This window comes from Nannobrachium achirus (genome assembly GCF_963921795.1).
Source record: "Nannobrachium achirus genome assembly, chromosome: 8".
Lineage (NCBI taxonomy): Eukaryota > Metazoa > Chordata > Actinopteri > Myctophiformes > Myctophidae > Nannobrachium > Nannobrachium achirus.
Window position 1 is genome coordinate 17,476,865 of NC_137817.1, and position 27,504 is coordinate 17,504,368.

At 41.4% G+C, this 27,504-nt stretch overlaps 1 protein-coding gene across 3 annotated transcripts in view; it reads left to right on the top strand.

Annotated features, from left to right (window-relative positions):
- Nucleotides 1–22,281, top strand: part of ets1 (v-ets avian erythroblastosis virus E26 oncogene homolog 1) — a 56,338-nt gene extending 34,057 nt beyond the window's left edge. For 2 of the 3 annotated variants that reach the window (XM_080730942.1, XM_080730940.1), the window contains 7 exons: nt 4,508–4,627; nt 6,403–6,603; nt 7,301–7,378; nt 9,609–9,854; nt 11,764–12,024; nt 17,366–17,484; nt 18,977–22,281. In XM_080730942.1, the coding sequence (XP_080587068.1) occupies nt 4,508–4,627; nt 6,403–6,603; nt 7,301–7,378; nt 9,609–9,854; nt 11,764–12,024; nt 17,366–17,484; nt 18,977–19,192 (1,241 nt within the window). In that variant the 3' untranslated portion in view covers nt 19,193–22,281. The remainder of the gene's footprint in view (nt 1–4,507; nt 4,628–6,402; nt 6,604–7,300; nt 7,379–9,608; nt 9,855–11,763; nt 12,025–17,365; nt 17,485–18,976) is intronic. The other variant, XM_080730941.1, reaches the window with a different exon arrangement.
- Nucleotides 22,282–27,504: the final 5,223 nt, after the last annotated feature.

Here is a 27,504-nt window from a genome sequence, read left to right on the forward strand (position 1 = left end):
TAGCTAATGGGACTCGCAGGCATTGAAATCCTAGCAGGACTTCATCATTTACCAGAGATTGTCTCGATTCAAGCGATCCTCTCAGGCTAATGGAGGCACGCTGTACATTAGCTCTCACGCGGCTTTCTTTCATAATGACCACTCTATGGAAAAACCCAACTTCCCCGTGCACTGCAACCGATATAACCATTAGGCCTGTGAATTCCCTCTGATGATTTGTCATGATGTATGTTACATGGTAGTGTCATGCACTTCATGTGTTAACTATTTAGACCCGAGGCCCATTCAAAAAACGCCTTCTAAATCCTGACCTAATCCTTCAAATGTGTATTCAAAAATGACAATGTATGTTGCTATATTCTGTACATAGCAACACCTACCCCAAAAGAGGTTCCCGTATTGAAATGTTATAGTTAACTTATAGGGTTAATGGTTTGCAAGGAATGTCTAAGAAACTGAAACAGTCCTGTCATTTGATACAACAAAATCAGAATTATAGAAATAGAATTCATGATATAACTAGTTTGTTTTAAAAGAGGTTTGTCAATGTTTTACAAGCCAAACAAAAGGACACAAATAGTTGAAATAAAATGTATTTAAAAACAAATATGTAGGCAATTCATCTGTAACAAAAAGAACAGAATCCAAAAGATAAGTCACAGTAAAGAGGCATGCAAGCCATTGCCCCTTGTTGGTGTGCTTTATGCTAGCTCTCGGGCTGTGGGGTATTAAGTGTCTTTGATGGAGGATTTAGCGCTAAAGCAAGCTTCCAAGACTGTGTGGGCAAGCACAGGCCGTGGCAGGGCTGATGAAAGAAACAGTACGGGAGGGGCTCAAACGGTTCGAAAGTGCAGACAAACTCCACCCAATCCATCTCAAATAAACCGGCGCACTTTGCCTTTTACCTTGACATCAAAGCCCAGACTGTCTGAGCCTGGCCCCATCTCAGTTTGCAACCGTTTGCAACACTTAAGTTTGCAGTATTGACTTTGAGTGCTGCTTAACGGGCTACAGGCAGAGCTACAGCGGAGTAACGGTCCAGACAACCGCTGTCAAGAGGGCGAGATGTACACAAAGGAAGCCTGCTGTAGTTTTTAGTTGTCATTATGAAAGTAGTTTATACTAGGTTCAGAATAGCGTGTTATTAACGGTGGATTGAGATTGTGTGTTAAACCGTAAGATGTTGCATATTCACTACACTTAAGTGCTTCTCTGCCTTGGTTTTGGTACAATGTGGACAGCATATGAGTGACTGAAGTTTAAATAGGACAGACACCCATACCTTTTTAATATAAAGTGTGAGACATAATTCATATCTGGTGAAGTACCATTAGCAATGCATTTCCATATCAAGATGCTCATGAAAAGACAAGGGATGGAAGAGGGGAAAAAGGGAGAGCAAGGGAGAGACTGTTAGGAAGCGGGATATGCTGTTACAGCATACATAGGCCTAATCGAATCACACAGGGAGAAGCTAAAGTATCTTCTCTTTTTCAGACTCTGTTTAATGAGGCTCTGGAGCAGTTTCCATCAGAGAGAGAGAGAGGGATTGAGAGGCCTAATTTTGTAGTCAGCTAGACATGGGTTACATGGCGAACGAAGGACAGCTGCTGCGCATTCCAGACGGGGTCGAGACGCCGCAGAGCAGTGGAAATGGCGATGCATGAACTTGCCGTTGCCCCACTGCTGCGCTGCTGGCAGCTCAAACAACTCCCACAGCCACAGTGGAGATGCCAGAACATCTGGACCTCGATTGACTGGCAGGGACACAGCTTCACACAGCTTCACCGTCGGTCTGCCTCGCCCAGACAAGCTTTTTTCCACATAAAAAACACATAAAAACATTAAAATTTGGTGTAAAATGTATGTTTTGTATTGTAAAATGCAGAACAGACTGTATCCTCCCATTGTTAATCTGGACAAATATCAATGCACAGAACTGTCGCAGGCATATAATCATCAAAAATCCAAATCACCTCACCAGTGGTACTACAAATTCTTGGAATATGATTTGGCACGAGTGGCTCTAGCAGAAATCTAAACCCAAACTCGGCCAAAACTGCAGTGATGTTGCCGTGGTCTACTTGGCGAATGATACAGCGTGTATACATGGGCTGAGAGAGGCAGGACTTGGAGAGAACTAGTTGAGGACAGAGAATTAGCATATGACAAAGGTCATGAGTCCCAGCTCTAAGCGCTTTCTGCCGCAGTGACTGATCAGACAGGATGAGTCACAGTGTTAATAATTATTGTTATTAATAGACGCTTTTCTTACGTTCTGTAAATTAGTGCTGCCGCTTCACGGAGCCACAGATGAAAGATGGCATTTTGTCGAGATTCCACATGGGCTATCTTTGTCTCTATTTATACGCCTATTTCTGAGTTTTGCGTGGAGTACGCCGTTCTGTACTCTATTCTGGTGGCCCAGGGAGGGAGGGCAGGGGGGTTCCCCTCTCCCACTCCCACTCCCATCCCCATCTAATTAGATCAGCAAGTCATCAGGCACTGTTTAAAGCCATCAAAGAGAGCATTTGTCTCCTGCTGGGTGCCCCCTGGCTGTGAGGTGGAGAACAGTGAGTCTAGTGTGTGTGTGTGTGCTTGAGACCCCTCACGACAGCCCACCCTCAGTTATACGCTACCACCACCACCACCACCACCCACACTGACACAAACCCCACCTCCACACCACCACTAGCCTGGGTGACATCATCACCTCATCCTTTGACCCTTGAGCCCCATGCTTGACCCCGTGTTGCTTGCGGTGACAGTGGCTCCTCTGTTTGCAGATGGGCTCGGCGTGGCAGGAGGGCTGCTGAGGGTCACCGTGTCGCTGTTGACCAGCTGACCCCAATCTTGTCGAATGCCACGTCGTTTGCCAGATGCAACAATACCAGAAATAGAAGAAATCCTTCTATAAATTAACTTTATGCAAATGTATGCATGCATATCGTCGGGCAGAAACCTTGCAAGTTTCAAATATGTAGGTTTTTTCGCGAAGTAAAGCCCTGCTTCATCATACAAGGCCGTCGCACAAAAGTAGTGAAAACAGCAGATCTACAAGCACACAACGCCTCGCACCCGCGAGGCGTTGTGTGCTTGTAGATCGGCTGTTTTCACTATTTTAGTTCATTTTTTTTAAATGATAAAAACGAACGGTTTTGGCCATACAAGGTTTCCACCCAACAACGACGATATGTGTGCGTGTGTATCTGTCTTTCACTTATCTCGAGAACAACAATACTTTCAGATATATGCCCATGTTGGGGCATTACTGATGACATCAGGCATCTCCATACATGGGCATAAAAGGGACAAGGTCAGACGGATGCAGAGATCTCCATATGGGCATAAAGGATGCACAGACAGACGGGTACAACAGGTACTCTGAAAATGGGTAAAAAAAGGGGTATTGCCTGGGGTGGGGGCATACATTCCCAACTTGCATTGAACATAGAGAGAGGAGGGTGGGGTGGTAGGAGGGGGAGATAGGGAGAGAGAGACTGAGCCTAATTCACCCACGCTTTACCATTAACCCGGCCCATGGCAGGTACTGGAAACCTGAACACTCTGAATGACGTGCCAAAAAGCGACACAGTGTCTCCAGCAAGCTAATAATGCATTGTAAAGTGCTGCTTTTTCTGCTTGTGTGTGTGTTGAACTGGATACATATCGTTTTTCATGCTCCACAGGCAACTGAGGCTAGAGTTGGCTTGTGTATTTTCTAAAAAAAAAAGAAAAAAGTGGGTGTAATCAGTGTATTTGCGACAGCTGCCGTTTAGATTGAATCCAATATCGAGACGGCAGCGTCCGTCTAGACAGAACGTAATTGTTGAGACAAGTTGTTGATCATGCTCAGATACAAACTGTGTGGATTGTTTATCCGACTCACAAAGAGTCCCCCCAGTGAGTTACCGTTAGGGATGGGACGATATGAAAATGTCATATCACGATTATTGTGACAGAAGAAATCGCGATTTACGATATTATCGCGATAATCAAAATCCATTATCCTGGGGCGGAACGTTTGCCAAAAAATTTAAGATCTAGCTTGTAGATCGGCTATTTTTTGGCAAAGAGATTTGTTAGAGAGTGAAGAATTTTTTTTTATCAAGTACGAGCTTGTAGATCGGCCATTTTGTGGCAAAGAGATTTGTAAGAGAGTGAACAAACTGTATCAAGTATGTACATTATAAGTACCTTTTACCAATTATAGAGGGTTTAAGTTGTACCGGATATGCAGCTTGCTTGGCAAATAAATGGTGAATTGATCACAGTGCATGACGGATGGACGATATCACGATAAATTAAATCTCCACGATACGATTATCGTGAGTGTTTTTTTGTCATGATAAACGATAATATCGCGTATCGTCCCATCCCTAGTTACCGTTAGGGATGTTCTGTTGTTGCTCTGATATGCATTGACTGTCCGTTCACGCACGCTCACACACTTCTTTTCCTGCCTCAAATAACACCCTCTTGTCTCTTGTCTCTCTGTGACGGACAGATCTGGAATGTGGAGACGTGCCTCTGCTCACTCCAGGGAGTAAAGAGATGATGTCGCAGGCCCTGAAAGCCACCTTCGCCGGCTTCACGAAAGAACAGCAACGGCTGGGCATTCCCAAAGGTAAAAGACCTTATCTGTGGACTGCTTAAAGTCTCTCTCCCCATGTCTCTCAAAGTCACGCTGAAAATTACTCCTTATTCCGTCTCATATAATAAATCAAAACCCTTCAATCAGAACGGTCCCGCTGCTGCTCCTAACCCTAATTCTCTGTGACCACTGTAGTACTTAGTAATGTAGTATTAACCCTTTTGCATAACTTAAATGTTTTTTAACAACAGAAAGTAATACTACCTTGACTACTAATTTGCTTCCCAGCTCACGTCTCTCGATAAAGGCATCCCTTTTGGGAGGATTCACCCAGAACTCCCAAGAGAGGGAGACTCCCACAAATCTCCAAAATAGCTTTACATTACATACATTTACGCCCCGTCAGACTGACTGACTTGAGTCTAGGATGCAGAGAATGCAGACGTAGAGTCAGACAGACAGTGAGGAAAATAATGAGTTACAGTCCCTAAATTGAGGGCTGACCGCAGAGCCACCCCGAGCTGCACGGAAATAGCAGGGCTTTGGCTATTTGTGTATGTAGTAGTGTTATATATCGGAAAAGCCTGGTTTTTCAGCAGGGCTCTGCCACCCATATGTTTACATGACCCACCGCTAGCGCCACGCTTGCCTGTGATAGCATTTTATTGGTTGACATATAAACCACATGGGGCTCTGTGAATGGGAATGGGAACGGTAGCTGCATAGGCTGAGCCTTTGTTTTCTCGCAGTCATAACTAGAGCATAATGTGTGGCGACGACATTCTAGAGATGTCACCTAGATTCAAACTGTTTTGCAGGTTGCAACTGAAAATATGGGTGCATAACAAGTATACAGTAACATAACCCGTAAGATGCTACACAGTAAAATCATGAACATCATCATGTTCATTTAACTCATGTACAAAATACGTTTGCAGACTATCAGAGTTACAAATGGATCCTTTAACTGGATTGTTCTATCTAGATATACAACTCTAAAATAATGAGATATGACCCAATGATTACATGTGGGTATAACTTTAACTCAATTTTTCTGGCAACATACTTCAAAAGGTACAACAGAAGGCAGGATGAAGCACATTGAGAACACATTACTGTACTGAGGAGTTTATTTGTATAGCACATTGTCATGCACAAATGCGATTTCAAAATGAAAAACAACAAAGAAAAAGTCAAACTACATTCGTGGCTTTGCTTACACTCACACTATCAGCAATAAACGTGTACTGTTCATCTGGAGTATAACCTGTCTGAATACAGCTTGTGTTTCCAAGACACTTAACCACATTAAACCCTTCCTTATTTGGGCGTCATAGGTGACAGTTCTCAGAAACCTTAAAAAAAAGCTAAAGAGCTGAAGACATAGATGATGTCAGTCATCTATGCTGTATGCCTCCAAATTTGGGCAAGGTTTTGGCCCAATCCAACCCCTCATTTGTCTTCAATTGACTTCCATTATTCCAAAGTTTAATATTTAAAAAGAAAATATATAAAACGTGGACAAAAGAAATAAAGGAAAAAAGTGTGGAGGTACTAAGTTGGCCTACTGGCAGTGTGCACAGGACATTGATTTGTCCAGCGGTTTGTGAGATTAGCTCTGGACAAACACAACCAAACAGACACACAGACCCTCCTATAGACAGCTTGCATAATACAGAGCCACACTGTACATGTTGATGTAGTCATTCTACTACAAGGTGCTTTGCATAACGATGTCAAATGTCACATTCATACAGCAGCCCAATATAACGATATTATGCCTCTGTGACTTGTGTTTCCCCCTCCAGACCCCAGACAGTGGACAGAGAACCACGTGGGCGAGTGGCTGACATGGACTGTGAATGAGTTCAGCCTGAAGAACGTGGACTTCCACAAGTTCTGCATGAACGGAGCCAGCCTGTGTGCGCTGGGCAAGGAGCGCTTCCTGGACTTAGCGCCTGACTTTGTGGGGGACATCCTCTGGGAACATTTAGAGATGCTTCAGAAAGGTCAGCTCATGGTGATGCACACTTGAGTGTTGATTTTAGAATTTACTTTTCTCTTTTTTGAGTAATTCAATTTCTATCAGATATATAGAGCACTGTTTCCAAGCAATGGGTTGGGACCCGTTAGTGGGTCACGGACCAATTTTTATGGGTCACGACTTGAATAAAATTTAAATCTTTTCCTACATTAAAACAAAAACTAAATATTGTCTCAAATGGGTCACAGGCTAAAAGGTTTGGAAACCACTGATATAGAGGGAAAAGGCAAGCGAGATGAGAAAAAAGGCTAAGAAATGAATTTTATCACACTTGACAATTCAAGTGTATAAGCTTCATCCCACTGAGTCACCATTGGCAGCCTTTATTGTAGACGATAATCGTGGAATTATGTTGCACCATTCTCAAGTATTTATTCAGACTTACAATAGACAAGAACTACAGTACAGGCACAGTACAAAACCAGGCCCAATACACAGTGTGAAATCTGGAGTGTGAAAGTGTCAAAGAAAATGAAAGCTCCAGATTTCATAGTGTGCGTTGCACGTGCGGTCGTGCACGCCACGTTTCCATCCGATCGTAATGGGAGCCAAAGAGGAAGACACAATTTTGTGCGTGGGCCATAAATGTTTGATGCGGTTACATGATACATGAAATCAATGACGAGGTCACTGATGCTTATTCCTATCTATTTTTCATGAAGAAGACACAAAGCATTTCCCTGGCAATGGCTTGACCTCCAGCTTCCAGGAATCCCGCTATACCTCAGACTACTTTGTCAGTAAGTAGATGTTGTGAGAGCAGCGGGTCAAACACATTAATACCATTTTTGACCCATTTTGAGGCCTAGAATTATTGAATGCTTTAACTATTGAAAAATAGCAGATATACAAGCTCACAGCGCGGCACCGAGTGCCGCGCTGCGAGCTTGTAGATCTGCTATTTTTGAAAAAGTCGTGAAAATGTGTGCAAATCTTTGAATATATGTATTTTTCAAAGCCAACGTTTGTAACTCAAATTTTGCTTCTGGGGGGGTCCCTGGAACTAAATATTTTGAGATAGGGGTCCGTGGCCAAATACATATCATTTTGGGGGTCCTTCACATGAAAAGGTTTGAGAACCACTGACACAGTAGTCTCTCAAGAACAGACTAACTGAGCTCCAGTTAAGTGAAAAGGACCATTTCTTTGACGATGGCTGGCCAGATTGCTGACATGGAAACATAGGTTTTTCAAAAAACCTTAGAAGGATTCAAAAGACACTTCTAGAATCGGGTCAAAATTCAAATTTTCACGATTTTTCAAAAATAGCAGATCTACAAGCTCGCAGCTTGTATATCTGCTATTTTTCAATAGTTAAAGCATAAAATAATGATACACAATAATGTGTACCCGTTCTAAATGGGTTAATAAAATGTCTTCCATGTTACAGGTTAGATCCCATTACTAATGTCTTTTGAAATACTACTTTCTTTTAAGCCTGATTTGTGCTCAGTCATATAACGGTATCTCGTGCCAAAATAGCAAGTGTCCCTGCTACAGTATTTCCGGCGTGGGACACTAGTGTACGAGTATAAATTAGGCATATCTTTTCCTTCCTATACAACTTTGATAATTATGTGGTGTTAGTTCACCATGTCGCATTCCTCTATTCCTTCTAAAATTAGTTTAGATTACATTTGAAAACTGTTTTAAAGTCAAAACAGATTCTGACGCATAGATAGTGCGCACAGTGCGGAGACGTATATTTGTCTGTAAAGGTACATTCATTTAGTCCTATCAGGTCCACTCACTGCACTCACTAATCGTTGAGTCAGTGGAGAGACTAAATGCCTCAAATGGAAACTGGCTGGACGGGGCAGACCCTGGATCAGATTTAGATTCCTGTTGGTTTACATCAGCGTTGTCTATCTCAGTGCTTGGCACATAGATGTGTCTTTGGCCTGGCTCCTCAGTGACAGCAGAAGATGAAAACATAAAACTGATCGATGTTATTAGTCAGTAATACTTTATAGGTCAACCTCTGCTGTAATGGACAGCTGTAGAGAGGGATAGTTTTGTGTCTTTATCAGCAGCAGCATTATGACTCTGAAATGCATCAAACAGTCCTATTTGTACCAACAATCAACCTGTGTCAAAGTAAGAGGTGAATGAATGAATGAATGAATGAATGAATGAACTTTATTTATATAGCACATCTTCACAGCACGAGTGCACAGAGTGCTTTACAGATACACAATACTCAATAAAAAGAAAAAGTAAGTAAGCTCTACAGTTGCAGAGATACAAAGATAAAAACATAAGCTCTACAGTTGCAGAGAAGACAACAATAAAAAATAAAAAAAAACAGTAACATTGTGTGCTGCTGCACAGAACAATCCTCAGTTAATTTACGGTAACTGTGAGAGTGCACAAATGCAAACTTATGGACCCGTAACAAGCCTACTGTGTACTTATTGCTACTGATAGTGAAGTGTGAGATCAGAGTAAGCAGAGTAAATTAAACCTAGTCAACAGGAAAAGAGATACCCACACACACACACACACACACACACACACACACACACACACACACACACACACACACACACACACACACACACACACACACACACACACCCACACCTACTGCACAGCACACAACACACATTCATCCTTGATATAATATTTAGAGAACCTCAAGGTTTGCCATGACTTATGTACATGTATGCTATTTCTTTCCCTTTATTATCCTTATTCTTCTCGACTACCGGTATCCTGAATTATTTATTTAATACCGAGGACAAAAAAAAAACAAGACCAAACCAAAATAATTGTGCTCTTGATGTAACATTAAAGAAAATGTTGAAACTTGAATAACATCCTTTCATCCTCTTATAATTATGAATTTGTCATCAAAAACACTCCCTCAATGTTTGCAATTGTTTTCTTCTTTCCCCCCCCTTCCCTTCTTCCTCCCGCATTTCCCCTCTCGTCTTCCCGTTCCGCCCGTCTCTTCCTGTGATCCTCCAGGCTACGGCATCGAGCATGCTCAGTGCGTCCCCCCGTCTGAATACTCGGAGCCCGGCTTCATCACGGAGTCCTACCAGACGCTGCACCCCATCAGCTCGGAAGACCTGCTGTCGCTCAAGTACGAGAACGAATACCCCAACGTCATCCTCCGGGACACGCCCCTCAACCCCCTGCAGGGCGACTACTTCACCGTGAAGCAGGAGGTGGTGTCGCCTGACAACATGTGCGTGGGCCGCATCAGCAGAGGTGAGGGGACGCGTGGATTAGAGTTAATATTAATAATAATAATACATACATATTTCCTCCCGTGAGGGAAATTCAGTATTTTCAGCCCAACCCAGCTTATTCGCTGCCCACAAGGAGCGTGTGAGCAATTAGGGTTTAAGAGTCTTGCTCAGGGACACACATCGACATTGCTACCCTGGCCTGGAATTGAACCTGGGACAACCAGGGGCTCTGGTTCCCCAGGCAGGCTCCCTAACCATTCAGCTACTGTATGCCGCCCCTAAGAGTTCTCAGTCGCCGCAACAGATTTCAGTCATTTGGATTCAATAGAAGCCAGCATGTCTGCTGCAGAAGAAAACTATACGAGCGAGAGCTTGTAGAGCTAGCATTTGATGTCAAAATAGCAGTATGTTCAGAGAAGCATAAAGCCTCAATCTGTGATTTATTCACCTGTTTGGCAGTATGAAGAACAGCAGTGACAATATTACTAAAACATCATTTTACATAATGGTGTTAATTGTTTAGAAAACTGCCCTAGTGTGTGGGGAGCTCCTTTCACACGGTTTCAAATTCACACACTTGTGACTTTGTCATCAGTCGTGAGATGTAATTTTGCTTTGTAATTTTACAAGTTGTTCTTGTGTCTATGTACAGTACTATGTGTCTGAAAGAAGGTGTGAAGGTGCTAATACTTCTAAAATCCTGTGCCAAATCAGTGTACAAAGAGAGAACAAAATCAGGCCGTATGGTCGGCTAGTGACTTCACAAATGCGTCTCATACACAGTAGACTTGATTAGGGGGAAAAAAACGTGATTGTTGTCAGAGTGAAACATGAACTAAGCCACACCCCTTAGCTTCTATGTGAAACTCATCAAGCAGCAATTTTTTCCCCCTCTTTTCTCTTCTTAGCATTGAGGTTCTTGGTAAGGACACCCGAGGTGTCAACACCAGCCAGCTAGCGTGGGCCCTTCTCATGAAAGTCTTGTGTTTGCTCTGCCAAATGCACATGGTTGTTTGCTTTCCCACTGATAGTTTAGAGACGAATTAGCAGTGCGGTTTACATCTAGGCCCATAAAGCTGGGATTTCGTCTCCCAATCCCCCAGCTGTACAAATGAATAGCAGGGCATCACAGAGTTACAACACGAAGGCCTCCTTCCAACGTGCCTTGAGCAGTTGCCTGCAAGGTAAATGAGGTCCAATCCTTGTACATCATAAATTCCATGCTTTCTGGCATCGCGTTGCACTCCCCCCGACGTGGGAAAGTATTTGTGGCACCGGCGATACCGACATGTGGCTTCAATTTGCAGCAATTGAAGATTTCGGCATCAATTGGAGGCATTGCATTATCTTCCATTCATTTATGACTCAATTGAAAGACTCCATCTTATCTTTGCCAAGGCCAAAAATAGCGATGGCAATTTGTGCAATCGGCGTCCAATTAAGAAGCAAAACCAAATGGCAGCTGTTTACGAGAAATGGAGTGTGAAATAGAAAAAGATGTTGCATCATACTACACAATAAAAGCCTAGTCAGAGGCAGCGTTATTTATCACTTTGCTCTGTGTGTAGCTGCTATCATAATTTAGTGTCCCATTTCTCGAAAACTACAAGTTACAGATTAAAACAAGTTACAGTTCAGTCATCCATGTGTGCTCAGTCTGTTTACAGACTGCAAAAAGATTTGTAGTAGGAAAATGATTACAGTCAGAAACGTACCCTCTGAAATATATTTCTTTGAATAAAGACATCATGCTGCATCAGTCTGTTTGACTTTATTTTTAGATGACTACCGGTATATTAGGTATCGTGTTGTTGTTTGCCAGCACTGCAGTGATTCTCATAATCTCATTACTGTCCCTCTTTCTCCATTCCTCTCTCAACTTCCCTCTCTTTTGCCTCTCCGCTCCTTCCTTGCTCCGTCTGTCCCAGGTAAGCTGGGAGGCCAGGACTCCTTCGAGAGCATCGAGAGCTTCGAGAGCTGCGACCGCTTGACTCAGTCGTGGAGCAGCCAGTCCTCGTTCAGCAGCCTGCAGCGGGTGCCCTCCTACGACAGCTTTGACTCGGAGGACTACCCCGCCGGCCTGCACGGACACAAGCCCAAGGGCACCTTCAAAGACTACGTCAGGGAGCGTTCGGACCTCAGCAAGGACAAGCCAGTCATTCCAGCTGCCGCTCTCGCGGGATACACTGGTGAGTTGGCCCATGGTTGGTCTAGCACAGGGGTTCTCAAACCTTTTTAGGCCGTGACCCCCAAAATAAACATGTATGAACTGGGGACCCCACCCTGACAAGCACTCGAAATTGTAGGTATTACATTTAATGTGACTCGGATCCACAGATAAATATTGTGAAAATAGCCGAACTACATGGTCACATTACCTGGCACTGCGAGGCGTTGTGAGCATGTAGATCGGCTATTTTCACAATGTTTGCCTCTTGCTTACTTAATATTTGACAGTTTGGCCAGTTTGGTATTAAAGCGGTCTTGAAAGTCCTTAAATTGTCACTTTACAAAATGTGCAGATACCATGTATACACATACCGTACTGTGTGTTGATTTGTTTACCATTGAGTGAGGGAAAAAATTACATTAAGCTAATCATCTGGGGACCCCACAAAATAATTTGGGGACCCCACTTAGGGTCCCGACCCCAAGTTTGAGAACCACTGGTCTAGCATAACATAAAAATGAAACATGTACTGTATAAATATTGTGTTATCTGTCGGTTGGCCCAAAACTCTGTGTGGGTATTACCGGTATATCAATTTTATGTGTACACTTTGATAACATGGACTGACTGCATATCTGGCCTGTACACATGCTAAAAGTGCAGTGGCGTTCACAGCACCAGTTCAAACAGGAGTCTAGATCAAACGGATCTAGCGCCTCTTATTGCTCTGTCAAGGTGGTTTTGGGGGCGTGCTTCAATCTAGTGTAAGACCTAACGCACGCACATACACACACACATGTAACCCATCCATCCTCCTGAGCTGTGCACATTACAGGAAACAAACATAGATTTACTTGGTAGCTTCTTTTCTCTCACCTCTCTTTGTTCTGCCTTGAACGTCTTCATTTCTCATCAAAGCCCCACTTATCTGCAGCCCACATCTCAACACCCCCCCCCCCCCCCCCCCCCTCCTCAGGTTGTCTTAGCAACACTGGTGCAACACTGAAATGATGTCTGCCTTTGCACTTTACACGAGAGTAGAATTATCTCTTCATCTCACATGGCCTTTTTTGTACTTGTGCATATGCTGAAAGAGCATGTTCGTGTACTACGTTCTGTGTTCAATAAGATGAGCTACATCTACAAAGTTAAAAGCGAAGACACTCTATTTTAGTCTCTCATGGCTTTTGTCTTGACAATGGCACATGAAAAACTGTTGCTATTTTGAATGCTTCTGGTTTGGTGTGTAGTGTGTCGATTTTAACCCCTGAGTGGTATAACCAGATCTATTAGCCCAAATTATATAAAGTATTGCAGCAAAATTGCATTATTTTCAACACTGTGATAGATTAATTCAGCATGCTCATGAGTTGAAATACACTGGTATTTTAAATCCATTTCAGCTGGCAGACATGGTGAAGACAGTAGATACGGTTTGCATCTGGTCAGTGGATGCTCTGTGGGATTCCTGGAGTGTTTGTGGTTCAGTCCAGGCAGAATATCGAGTGCTAAACATGAAGTATGTGCCAGTCTTGGCCCAGTTAAATTCGGACTCCGAGGAATGAAATTAGATAGTGTAGACGTTGTATTGCGATGAGGTCTTTTGGGACTTTTTTCAACCCGGGTTAAATTGTTGTCACAAGGCTGCAAGGTTGTTAGCATGGAAAGAGGGGGAATTCCGAGCAAATCTCTCAAGGTCAGACGCAGAATGCATACCTCAGATCTCATTACACAGAATCCCCACAGTTCGCTAATTGCTCATCTGCAAGGTTATCAGTTCAAACGATGCCTATTGAACAGTTGGTCATTCACTATATATTATTGCGTTGTCGTCATTTATATGTAATCAAATGTATTAAAAATAAGAATTCCGACAGAATGTAATAAATCACACCATGTGAAAGTCATTTGTACAGCATCATTTTCAATTTACACATGGAAAGTTATTTGACTTGCAAGACGCACAAAGTCATGCAGCCTTTCTTTATACTTATGTACATTTATGCAGTTAAAACTGTTACTTACGTAATTAACTTATCTTTCTTCAGAGCATTATTTTGTTCTGTAACTCGACTGCTTCATCCATTGCCTTTCTTGCAAAGCTCTTGCCGGGGGACAATCTACAGATAAACAACATGAATTATTGTTCTGATATTTCAATTCCTACAAATGGAAAAATGACTCTAAAGAGAGACTAAGGGCTCCCATTTAAAAGCCTGTTGTGTCTAACATGTATTTTCACCAGAGAGGGTACAGTTTCTCTGAGCCCACAGTTGGTAGGGATTATTTCCTTTGCCATGTGCCACTAAAAGATACCCTTAGTGATGCAATATGCCTCAGGATACAGTAAAATGCATATTCTTACTGTCTCAAGGGTGTGTGAGTGTGTGTGTGTGTGTGTGTGTGTGTGTGTGTGTGTGTGTGTGTGTGTGTGTGTGTGTGTGTGTGTGTGTGTGTGTGTGTGTGTGTGTGTGTGTGTGTGTGTGTGTGTGTGTGTGTGTGTGTGTGTGTGTGTGTGTGTGTGTGTGTGTGTGTGTGTGTGTGTGTGTGTGTGTGTGTGTGTGTTCACTAGTGAGAGAGAGAGACACACACACACACACTGTAGAGAAAAGGGCAGGGGGAACACCCTCTCACCTCAGAAAAAAAAAATCAAACCTCTAAATAGAAAAACAGATTTATATAACGTCTCAAATCGATGTTTGACAAGCCGGTGTGGCTCAGTTTCCTGTCCCAGGCATGGGGTGACAGGCAGCCTGTTGTAGCGAGGACATGAGCCTGATAAGGGACTGCTGGGAGATAAAGTCAGGTTCCCGCTGTCATCTCTTGAAGTTTGATACCGCGTTTTTCATAAGCCTCCCTCCGCCATCCTAAAACCTCTGTCTGGAGCGCTGCGAGGCAGCTGCACTACACTGTGGTCATCTGCTGCTGTGGTCATATCTTTCTCTATTTCTCGCTCTTGCTCGACCATGAATGCACGCTGACTGTATTGTCGTTGCTGTCAGACCGAAACCTCTTGTCATCATATTTCATGTTAGGTTTTGCATATCATGACGATAAACACATTTTGTATTCCTTCAGATATTTTTCATACTACAGCTTGCATGAAAAACCGCATGCTCCTCCTTTACCACACACAGTCACACACACTCACACTCACTCACACACACATACTCTTACACCCTCCACGCTGTATGCAGAACTCTGATCTAGAAAGCCTTGGGGCAGATCTATAACAGTGCTATGAATGCAAGCCCTCCACCCTTTCGCCACACTATACACATTGCAATGGGGACCATTGTGCACGGGGTCTCTTGACATTTATTTAAATCCTTATTTTTGTACCAGCTCAGTAGGCTGGTAAATGGTCACTGTATTGTATTCACTGTTGCAGTAGAACACACATGGAATGTTGAGACCAATGCTTGAATGTGTAACTTTGTGCACATTATTTTGTACAACATCCAATCCAATAATCTGCTTGAAAAGTTCTCAACTGCTTCTGCAGTTTCGTTTTTATTCACAATATTGAGAGGTGGTGGTGAGCAGGGAATCCTTATTCAGGCTACTATTTCAACTGTGCATTTTTGGTGAAAGGCACATAATCTAAAAGAAACCTAGTTTTGCATAATCCAGCTCATGCCAAGGTTACAGTATGACAGTTGTTGCGAATGTTGCCACACACCTCCCATCCTTTTAGCTAGAATCAAGTGGGCCTGGAGAAGACTTTCTTTACTTAACCCATGTTTGTTTTTGTAGATTAGTTTTTCTCTCTTTTTTCTTTTTTTGGAGTTCTATAAGTGGTGCGCTTTAGGTGAGGCAAGGTTTTGCGCTCTGCTCAGACGCCATGCTGCACTTAAAGCAGGTGTGATTTCCACACAACCTGAGAAACTTCTGGTGGTTACTGAAAAGCCACAAGATCAAAGCGTACCACGGTGCATCTAGAGCAGACAAAACCCCAACTTCTTTCTCTTCGCGCTCTGCTCTCGCTTTCCCTACAGTTTCCACTAAGTGCTTCTAATGCAATGAATGCAATAACCTTGAAGTTCAATTCACCACATTTAGTCAATTTGCTTAGTCTGCAAAATAAATCCAATTACTCTTCATGGTTAAAGGCATTCCTGAACATTATAAATGGCTTACTGTTTTGTCTCAGTCTCTGAGTGATTAAAAGCTGTAAAGGTTTCAACTGCAAGGTGCATAAAAGGAAAGAGTTATAGTATATGAGTTGTGGACGGACTGTGCGAGGGCATTGACACACACGCACGCACGCACGCACACACACACACGCACGCACACATGCATAGTACAGACTACAGAGTATGTATTCAGATCCCCCAACTCTGAAATATGACGACGTCCCTTCTTATTTTAAACTAATGATTTCATCAGAATGGAACTCATACAGACAGAAATATTCTGTTGACCGTAGACCTCCACACTGTCTAGGGCAACTGGCAGACAAAAGAATACATGATGAATGGAACTCTTGTATTCGGGAGGACATTTTCCATTTCCATTGCTAGATTAGACTGACCCAGATTAGAAAGTTAAATTTGTCTCTGTTCAGAGACAAAGATTTCCTCCTCACCCTAAAGATGTTGTAGATAGCAATTTTTGCTTTTCCACCTAAATGTAATAGACTTCTCCTTCTTTTTCCACAATGTATTTAGCGGAACTTAACTTTAACTCTTTTGTTGAATCTTGTCACCCCTCTGTCCTTTAATTGCATTTCAAATTGCAAAATAGACATTACAATATTGAAAGTTAGTTTTTCTACGTGTCATATTGGTCCTACTTTCCAACTCTTCCCTCTCTTGTCATCTACTCTGCGTAGCCAGAGGGCCTGTCACCTGTGTAACCTATCACCTACCTGCCCCTGCTGGAGTAACTGGGTGGCCTCATTGTCAGAAATCCTGTCGTTTAACCCTAAGGTCACCGATCCAATCCCCCGCAACAGCAATATGTCCGTCAACAGTCAAGTGTGCCTTGAATGCATCCTTGGGCAAGAAACCAAAATGAAAACTAATCCCTCACAAAGCTCAAACAATCATAGAATGACCAAAGGACTCAAAGTAGCAACTCCCATAGGCAAGTTAAACGTTATTCAGACTGAAGTTCTCATTCGGACTGAAGTTCTCATTCATGCAAACACCCTCCAGCTCATGCCTGCACTTCTGTGGTCATTTTATGCCCTATCCGTTGCTAATTTATTCTGGACTTTTTTGTTTTTGTTTTAGGAGATCATGCGACACACTGTAGCCCATCTGCTGTCCCAGTTTGTAGTACTGTACAGTCTGAAACATGGACACACATGAGAAGTCTAATTGTCCCTTCTCTCTCGTCTTTGTTGTGTGCTGCAGGGAGCGGTCCCATCCAGCTGTGGCAGTTCCTCTTGGAGCTCCTGACTGACAAATCCTGCCAGTCCTTCATCAGCTGGACAGGCGACGGCTGGGAGTTCAAGCTCTCTGACCCCGATGAGGTGAGAAGTCATGGCCCCCACAGACCACCATAAGCCACATGTGTGCCGGGAGCTTCTAAGTAGTCGGGCAGATGCGCTACATGTCTATTTACTCCTGGAGATTTATTTTTGCTGCCCTATGTCCACAAATGTGCGTAACCACTGGCATGACAAGTTAATACAGTGTTTCTCAAACTTTTACATTTGAAGGTCTCCCCTTAAAGTTACAGACTTGTATGGGTCCATTTAGACCCCTCTAAAAGAACCCACAGAGTCCCTGGAATCCACTTTGAGAAACACTGACGTAATACATTACATATTTGATAACTTGTCATGGAATATACATTGTGAAGGTGTTGAAAAGAACACAGTAATTATTTGAAAACTCATAATAACATTACAAATTCATGTTTCTGTTCTTCGCCTCCTCATCATCCATTATATTTAAATATTCAAGCACCTTGTAGTGTATTGTCATTTTTATACCACTGCAGTTTTGCTTAACTATTTTTATGTAACCAAGATATTGTCAAGAAAAAAGATAATAGTACATTTAGAAACTGTGCCCTCAGTTGCTAAATGTTTTGTGGTTTCTGTTGACAACCATACTGAGTACTTAATGTCTACAAATATCTTCTACAGTTCACCACACCTGCACCCACATGAACTTATACACTACACTATAGAAAACTCCCACACAAGACCCAGACAATGCTAGCTACGACTAGCCTTTTTTAGTTTTGTTTTGTGGGGGCAAAAGTGTCGGTGGCAGAGCTGAGTTCCAAGGGAGTTGCACTTACACAACTGAAAAGTATGCTTTCCAAAATGCAATCCATATTGAATATCGTTGCTGTCAGGCAGAAACCTTGTATCTAAATAGTAATCTTTTTATGTTAGTTTGTAAATGAATGCCCTATTTTTGCTCAAATGTAGTGAAATCAACATGCGAGCATCTCCACCATTGAGAAATTTGACACATGTTGAAAAACATTCACCTATAATGACATACCCACGTTGAAAGTGGTTAGGTCTGTGTGTGGGTTTTATAAATATTTAACCTGTTAAATGTATTAACAAGAGCTTAGTTGTAACTAAATAACTACTTTGGATCTATGGGGCTGTTAAGTCTGACATCATTTTGTAGGCAGAGGAGAACTTTTGGGGCCAAAAGGCCCCAGCGCCCGTGAATCTTTTTACTATTTTTACTATTTACTAATTTTTCTTCTCTTTGTTGTTGAAAGGAAAGTGGTAGAATTATACTTTAGTCGTTATTTTTGTCTCGGATCTGTTGAAATAGCGAGGGACAGATATTGATAATAAATCTGTTTGGAGGTCTGACTACAAAATGATGTCACGGCTTAAAGCCCCATAGGAGCACATGTCCCCCAAAAATGTTCCGTTTTGGTTTCTGCTCGAGAGTGACAATATGGAGCTTTCGAAATGTATGTACATTGTGCAGCGAACACCTAAATGTATAATAACAGGTTTGCCGTTGATGTGTGTGTGGTACCAGGTCGCACGGAGGTGGGGGAAGAGGAAAAACAAGCCCAAGATGAACTACGAGAAGCTGAGCCGCGGCCTGCGCTACTACTATGACAAGAACATCATCCACAAGACGTCAGGGAAACGCTATGTCTACCGTTTTGTCTGTGACTTAAAAAGCCTGCTGGGATATACCCCAGAAGAGCTGCACGCCATGTTGGACGTTAAGCCCGATACAGACGAGTGAAAAACAGATGGAAGGAAGGAAGAAGGAGCCATGGAGGACTCGGGGCTCAGAAAGTGGTCTTAACTGTTCGGTAGAGTGGGTAACCGTTTTTTTGGGGGGACCAAAACATTTTTAATAACGACTTATCGTGGTCTTTGTTATTTTTTGAGCTCTTGTCTGTCAGACGCTGTTTTAAAAAGGAAGCACATAGGCAAACGTGCAAATTCATACTGTCTCGCATTGGACAAGTGTCTTGTGTTATATGCAGTATACAGGTATTACTTAGAAGCTCAAGGCAGACAGTGAGCCGTCTGAGTCGAACTTAGCGCTTTCATTCTGCCCAGGTAGCACACAAACACGCAGACGGTAAGGGAGGGAGTGAAAAGGAGGGCAGAGATGGATGGTGAAAACATGCAAAGAAAAACAAGTGAGGAGAGAGAACAATTCATTGTTGGGTGAACAGAGCACGAGAGGAAAGGTTTCTATGAAAACTCTTGCCAAAATGTAACTAAGGAGAACATAAAGTCATATTTACATGCTCACTGTTTCTCTGCCTCGCCGCACACAGTAGGCAAAGGTTGGAGTTCTCAGCTTGGACCAAAAAGTGTTTTTATTTGTTGTTGTTTTGTTTAACAATTTTTTTTGAGAAGCATATCCTTGTGCCAGTATTATATTGTTATTGTTGAAAACTCCGAATGTGAGCCTATCATTCAGTCTTACGTTGGAAAGGTCATCTTTGTTTTGTTTTCCAATGAAGGTATTGCAGTGAAAGCAGATGTTGAAACCAGACGACGCTTTAAGTTCGTCCTGCATCGTCTCCTCTCTTCAGAAACCTGAAATGTGCTGATTTGGTTATCAGACGACACTATAGACACTGGCCGTGATACTTTCAGGGTTCGAGGACCTCTCGCTTACTCATACCAGGAGTGTCTGGAAGACAGACAACTGAAATTAGCCGTTGCTTTTCGAAACTGTTGCATTCACGTTTTGTATACGTGTCTAGAGAAAATGTATTGCGACACTTCTGTATTTATGCATCCATTGCTTACCACCAGTATTAGCTATAGACAATCTGTATAAGTGTTTGGGAATGAGTTTTCCAACTTGGTAGCGAATAAGCACAATTCATTCCGCAAATCATTTCCCATTTTGACCTTCCAACAGAGCAGTGAGATGTATGTATGTTGTCCATGCTATCAAATCACAAGTAGTCAAGAGACTTTTTTTGTTTTTGTTTTTTTGTAAGAAAGCTTAAGAATGTTTGTCTGCAGTCACTAGTCAACGCTGTCTGTTAATAGCTACAGTTTTTTAATAGGTGCAGTTTTGGATAACATGACGAGCAGAAAGTAGTTCAACTGAATTTAGATGGCAACAGAAGCTGTGTGCGGGTAGGTTAACTGGAAAGAAGAAGCTGTGGATACTGTAGGTAAGAAGGTTACTGATGATGTCGGGTAGTAGAATGATTAACAGAAAGGAATGAAGGACGTAATTGTGGTTCTGTCGTGCATTGCCTGCTTGGAGGTCTGTGCCATGTGAGCTGTACTGTATATAGAGGGTTTTATTTACCACTGCAATCAACATTGCCCTTGGCAATTGGCCTGCAACAGTATCCCAAAAGATAAGAAGCAGGCGTACAGGCGTACAGGACTAATTGTAGGGAACCGTATTAACTTCCCAAGAACGTGCATTACTTATCCATCGACGATGATAGCACTCGGAGTGCAATGGGGAACTGAAAGTCTCTCTCATGACTCAACTTGTATTTGTGCAACTTGCTCAAAGTACAGGATATAAAGTAGATTTCACTGGTTCTAGCGTGAGCAGAAGGGCAGCAGTTGACTCCAAATGATCAGTGGGAACAGTGGCTGTACACTGGTCTTCTGGGAAAAGCCAAAGTCAAGAAATATCATCTTAGAATACAAATGTTATTGTTTACAGTAGCTGAATGTTACCCATATGGATGGGAATAGCTTTTGAAATGTGTGTTTGTACAGATTGTATTTCATAATGCTTTTATTGAGAAGCAGATTAAACAAATAAGCACGAGACAAAGAAGGAATAATAACCAAACCCCCATGTGAGGTCTTCAGCCATGGTGCTCTGGTTACAATCCACAGTGTTGGAAGACCGGGACCAGGATTCTCACTTAAAAAAAAAAAAAAAAAAAAAGAGGACAAAAAAAAAAGTTTACTTATCTTTTATTCATACATTGGAAATTACTTGGCTTTAGGCCCACGCAAAAGGCTTTGCTGTCTTCTTTTTGAGATTGTAGGATTGCTGCATGCTCAACATGTTTAGTTGGCAATGAGCAGCATGGCCTGTCCATTCTCAGTTAACATCGTCCCTTAAACACTCACCCATACTGGATACTCTGCGTAGAGATGAACAGGTTCTCCAGAAGGTTTGCTTTGTTCTCTGCGGTTCCAATCTTTTATGCACATTTCTTTCTTTGCTTCCTTTGTTTGTTTGTATGTTTTTTGCAATGTTCAGGTTTTCTTTTTCCTCACTTTTTAATTTCTTTAACATATTAAAGCATATCCCTGCACAGCGAAATCCTCATTTTATCCCACGTTGTGCTAAATTAACAATGAGGATTTTGCTGTCTTCATCGATCTAACGTCCTCAAAGCCGGTTCCATGTTTAAACATGAGAATGTTATTACCTTTTTGTGTTAAAAGTGAAACATTTTGTATCCTGTACTGTTACATGGTTTAGGTTCATCTGTCAGGAAAAAGACTATTGGTAAATGTCAGTTTGTTGCACACGTCTTATATTTACTTTGGCTATGAATATACATACCAATACTTATATGCATATCTCAGATTGAATTCCTTAGGACAACCTTGGTTTTTCAGAGGTCTTTTTTTTTTCTTGTATATTTTATAGTGTCTGTATTTTCTTTTTATTGAGATCATTTTTTATGTATTTAGTTCACAAACATTTGAATATTTTTCAATAATTTATATTTTATAAAAGACAAGAGACGCAGACAGCTGGTGCTTTCATGGGAATTAAAAAAGGTAGCGCAAGACAAAAAAATGTAGCGTTTTTTTATTTTATATATATATAGAGAGAAAATAGACTGTCTGCTAGAGGAGAAAAAGGCTGATGCTGGCCCATCAAGGACTTCTGCTGGAAAGTTTTATAAACTGTAGCTTCTATTTCTAAAATCTACTTAATGTACTTCAAAATGTTATGTTATAAAAAAATATATGTGAACAAAGATTTCATAATCCTCTTTGTGTGGCGTCATTGTTGTGATTGATGAATCTATCTTATGTTCATGAGCAGCGCGTCATAAACACTGTCTATGGAACACGGTAGCAGGGACGTGCAGAGGATTTTGGAGAGGCAGGGGCTGACATTTCTAAAAGGGCCTTTTGGTGAGAATATTGAAAATAGCAAGCAGACCTCCAAGCTCCGCGTTGTGAGCTTGGAGGTCGTCTATTTTGATTACCATTTTGGCAATTCTTTCAACATAAGATGCTGCATTCAAGTTCAGGAGAGTTTGTACAAGGCAATTCTTTTGAACGCTGCCTTCAGTTATGGCATGGAAAGAGGGCATTTGCATTTCTTTCACCATAGTAAGAACGGCATTCATGGTCTGGAGAGGGCACTTTTAACAGACGGATAAGAGGGCAGGGGCTCAAGCCCCCTTTGATGTCTATGTGTGCACGTGCCTGCGCGGTAGCATCCACTACTAGCCTATTTACAAACTCGCCACGCATTGCAAAGCAACACGTGAGCTTGTAGATGGGCTGTTTTCAGCTAAGAGATTTGATGTAAGAGGTAAATACTAGCTGGCCCTTTTAGGGTTTTAGTGGTTAAGCCAGTAAGTATATGAGAGGCTACAGGACATTTATTGAAAGCTGCATTCCATAACTTATTTTAATGAATACAATATTTTAACTATATCGACATGCTTGTGTATGTCAATACAATATGAGCAGTACATCAACAATGGTTGGAACTTGGAGGTGCATGACCTCCCTACTCTTTCATTGTGGAATTTGGACCTGTGTCGTGTAGGACCTATGGGTAGGACACCTACTGGTTGACAAGTAGGCTAATAGTCTACTTTCTGAAGCGTGTAAGCACACCTGGATTCCCTCTCGAAAGACTGATATATGTTTGGTGGATTGATGGATACAGTGGGTTACAACATTTAGCGTCGCCAAGTCTAAAATGACACCTAGAGGTGTCAAGAGGTGCCTAGAGGTACCTCTGTCAAACACGCCTCCAAATTCTTAGCCGCGCCCCCTAGAAATGTGATGTTTTATTTCAACGTGTAGTGTGGCTGTTCAGCCACGGGGTGGCGATTCTTCAATATGAGTCGACTATTCGAGTCTATTACTTGTTGGTTACTTGTTATCTCTACCTGCATTGTGAGCTTGTAAATAGTTTCTTTTCAAGTTATTTTTGCACTCAAATTGTAATTATTTGTTTAACCCATTTAGGCCTAGGATTATTGACTGCTTTAACTATTGAAAAATAGCAAATATACAAGCACATGTAGATCTGCTATTTTTTTTTCTTGTGTTTTGACAACAAGGTGATGTGAAATTTACATCAGAGTGTAAAGAAGGAAAGTCAGAGTCTAATATGATAAGGAAATCTAAAGTAGTAACAAATTGAGTCAAGCGATTGGGGACAGAAGTAAAGGTTGTGAAAATTGTGCCAAATTTTAAAAAAATGTGTTTTAGCAATCGAAAAAAAACTGTAAGCTGATTTTGATACTATATACTGTATGTATATATATATTCTAGGGCTGGGAGAGAGAGAGAGAGAGAGAGAGAGAGAGAGAGAGAGAGAGAGAGAGAGAGGCGGAGAAGTCATCAAATGACAGAACGTTGTGACACAAACAATTACAAAATAATTGGTTCACACACTGTCCCAAAACAACATAAACGTGACATAATAATAATAAGCTAAATATAAGGAAACGAAAAAGACACAACTTTTGTTCACATGTTCAATTGAAATTGTTCTTTATTTGGAAACAAGGCAGTAGGCAACATTTTTCCAATAGCCTCATAAAGTTGTTCATAAAGATGTATTAGTTGTCCCAGACACCTGGACAAACATTTGATTGTGGTTTAATAATAATAATGTAATGCCATCATGGTCATAAATGTAGGCCTAATGCCTGTAGAAATCCTTCTCCATTCCTCCTCTTCTGGTAAATGTCAACGTCTCAGAAGAAGATGTGACAGCGAGGAGGTTTTTGAGAACCAAGCCTCTGACATGACCATATAGGCGACCCTCTAGACAAGCTAATTGCTTCCAATACACAAGTATCTGTGCCAAACATGTTGAACCAGTTCTATTGTCCGCCCGTGTTGAATTGACGGCACACGCAGGCTTCATTGGTGTACTGAGTACATTTACTCGAGTAGGCTATTTTTATTCCACTACAATCTTTTGAAAACAGTTAGATACTTTGCAAATTTCGATTATTAGGCTATAAAGGCATACAACCACTTCAGCCCTACATTTAGGCCATTTGAAAATACAAGCTCACAATATTGCTTAATCTGCTCAAATATTTGTATAATCTACAAATGGTAGGCTACATTTGTGAAATGACTAGACTATAGGCTCCGTTTTCTTTATACAGCCTACATTTTGATACCAAAACGTCATTACTCAAGCCAATTAAGGCTTATATTTTGAACATGGGATTTCTAAAAGAGTATTTCTACTTTTACTTAAGGAAAACATGTGAGTACTTTTTTTCATCACTGACGGCCTTGCTGATCCCGCCCATAGACGATCGAGCGAAGAGTTACACCAGGCGATATTATTGTTCTGGAAGACAAAACTGCCCCGTGCCAAGTGTAATAAATACATAAATCACATTTATAATGTGTTGTCCAAAGTGATTGAAGGCAATGGGAATCCAACTGGCATGTAGAAACTGACCTGTTTGCAGTGTTGTAAAAAGTACTCACATTTTATACTTAAGTAAAAGTATCAATACAGCAATATAGAACTACTCCATTACAAGTAAAAGCTAAGGTTTTCTCTGAACCTCGGAAATAAACGGATTTCAGGACAATGTCACAGGTCTAAAAAAAAAAAAAAAAAGAATCCGAACGGGACGGAACTGGACAAGACCATTACGGGGCCACTCGGGTTTGGTTTTGTAATTTGGCATAACAAATATATTTCTATTGAATATATTATAGGCTTGACCATTTCTCTCTCTCTCTCTCTCTTCTGTTGGATAATTAGAGAAAGCGCATATATCTGACATGGCCGAACAAGGAACGCTGTCTGTCAGACAGACCCATGATGTTTACCAGGATAAGAAATAACACTAGAAAAGTTGTTATTTTGATAGAGAAATAGCCCATCCCCGTAGATAATGTCCAGAAATATGCTCCATAGGCTATAAATGTTCCGACCTTCATCTTCCAGGTGACTTTTGTTGGTGTTTCACTTCACCTCGCTAAAAACCTCCTTTTGCGGGACTCATTGAAATATGCGAACAGACGATAATAATATGGATTTGGGAGCATAGCCTAATTACAAAGCATGTCTCATTAAAAACAATATATATTTTATAGTTGAAGGGTAAATACACAGTATAGGCCTATGTTTTATTATTTTGGAGGTGGGGGTAGAATACTGTATAGGCTACAGTAGAGCTACATCACGAGTAGACATACAGCCTTTGCAGACAGCCAGGATGTGGAGGCGGGCTTTGACGCTGGGTGACGCCCTGCTCACATTGAAAGGGACAAAGCAGACGTGTGATATCGGCTGAGTGCCAGGAATGCAGTTTGGCCAGTGCTCTCATAACTGTATGCTCAATCCCTCAGGCGCCCCCTGGACTACATGATTATAAATGTTTATAATTGAGAACTGAGAGGTGCAGTAATCAATGATATATAGACACTGTGAAGTAATGACCACCAAATTGAATTTGTAAATACTAAAGTAAAATACAAATACCTCAACATTGAACTCAAGTAATTCTTAGAACTTAGGTAATACATCATTACACCAACACCAATTACATCAAATGCAAAGAAATAGTAGAATTAGTTGGCTAATCTAAGAAAAACATGGGTAGACACATGTTTTCAAACCAACAAGGAAACAAAGACAGACAAGCGAACAGCAGAGCTTTTCCATAATGAAACATGCTCTCTCTGAAACAGTGGAACTGTTATTAAGTGCTGGTAATAAGCTCATTGTCATGTGAACTGTTAACTTTATAATTATCCGTTTTAGTCCCATAGCCAGTTTTAAATGGACCCTTACAAATACAAATGAGACATTTAATTAACATTTAATGAAAAAGTCCTATGCCAAAATGTATTTTTACACCATTTAAAGTATAATTACTCTCTAGTATCTACAGTAGTCTCTTCTGTGGTTCATTTCAATTCATTTCAATCCCCAGCAAAATAGTTAAACTAATTGCTCTGCTATGCCATCTAGTGTCACTTGACTGTATTGCAGAAGATAAGCTGAAAGGACGGCCTCCTATTTTTAGACACTCCCATCTCCAGAGAGACCGGTGGGTGTCCAGAGGTACCTACAGATACCTGAGGCGACTCAATTTTCTGTGAACCACTGTAGATAGTAGATACAGTAGAAAGATGGACGGAGTTGGAAGAATTTAATTACAAATTACAATTAGGCATTCAGCCTTATTATCTTATCTAGAGTGACTGCAAGGTGGGAATAAACTGCATTAACTTTGGCAAACAAAGCAGGAAAACAATGACGTGCTACAAGTTAAAGGACAACTTTGTTTTTTTACAACAAGGGTTCATATTTTAGATTGTAATTAAAGAATATAAAAGATGGGTGTTCAAATGTTTGTATTTACCGTACTTCTTTCTATCGTTTTAGACATTTTAATAATTTTGATTTCAGTGGCTGGGGGCATGCGTACAAGTGGCTAAATATGTCTTTTTACACAGAATAAGCCCATTCCCAAGATACAACGCAACCTTTCATGGTTAGATGTGACTTATGGTGGCTAGTATTGTTACTGTAAATAGCAATAAAGAAATTGCTGGCTTATTGTGCCCCCACGTCTTAGCATGCTAAACGTGATAAACCGATAGAACGAAGTAAATGAAAACATTTTAATACTCACCTTTTCTTTTCTCTAATTACAATCTAAAATATGAACCCTTGTTGTAAAAAACTAAAGTTGTCCTTTAACTGGGACGCCGGTAAATATCAAACTTATTGACTGACTGACTGAAGCCACAATGACTGACTGTTCAGTGTCACCAGCATTACAGCAATGTTCAAATATTCAGCCATCCCCATTATTCAGCAACCAACCAACCAACCACCATCTCTTGGTC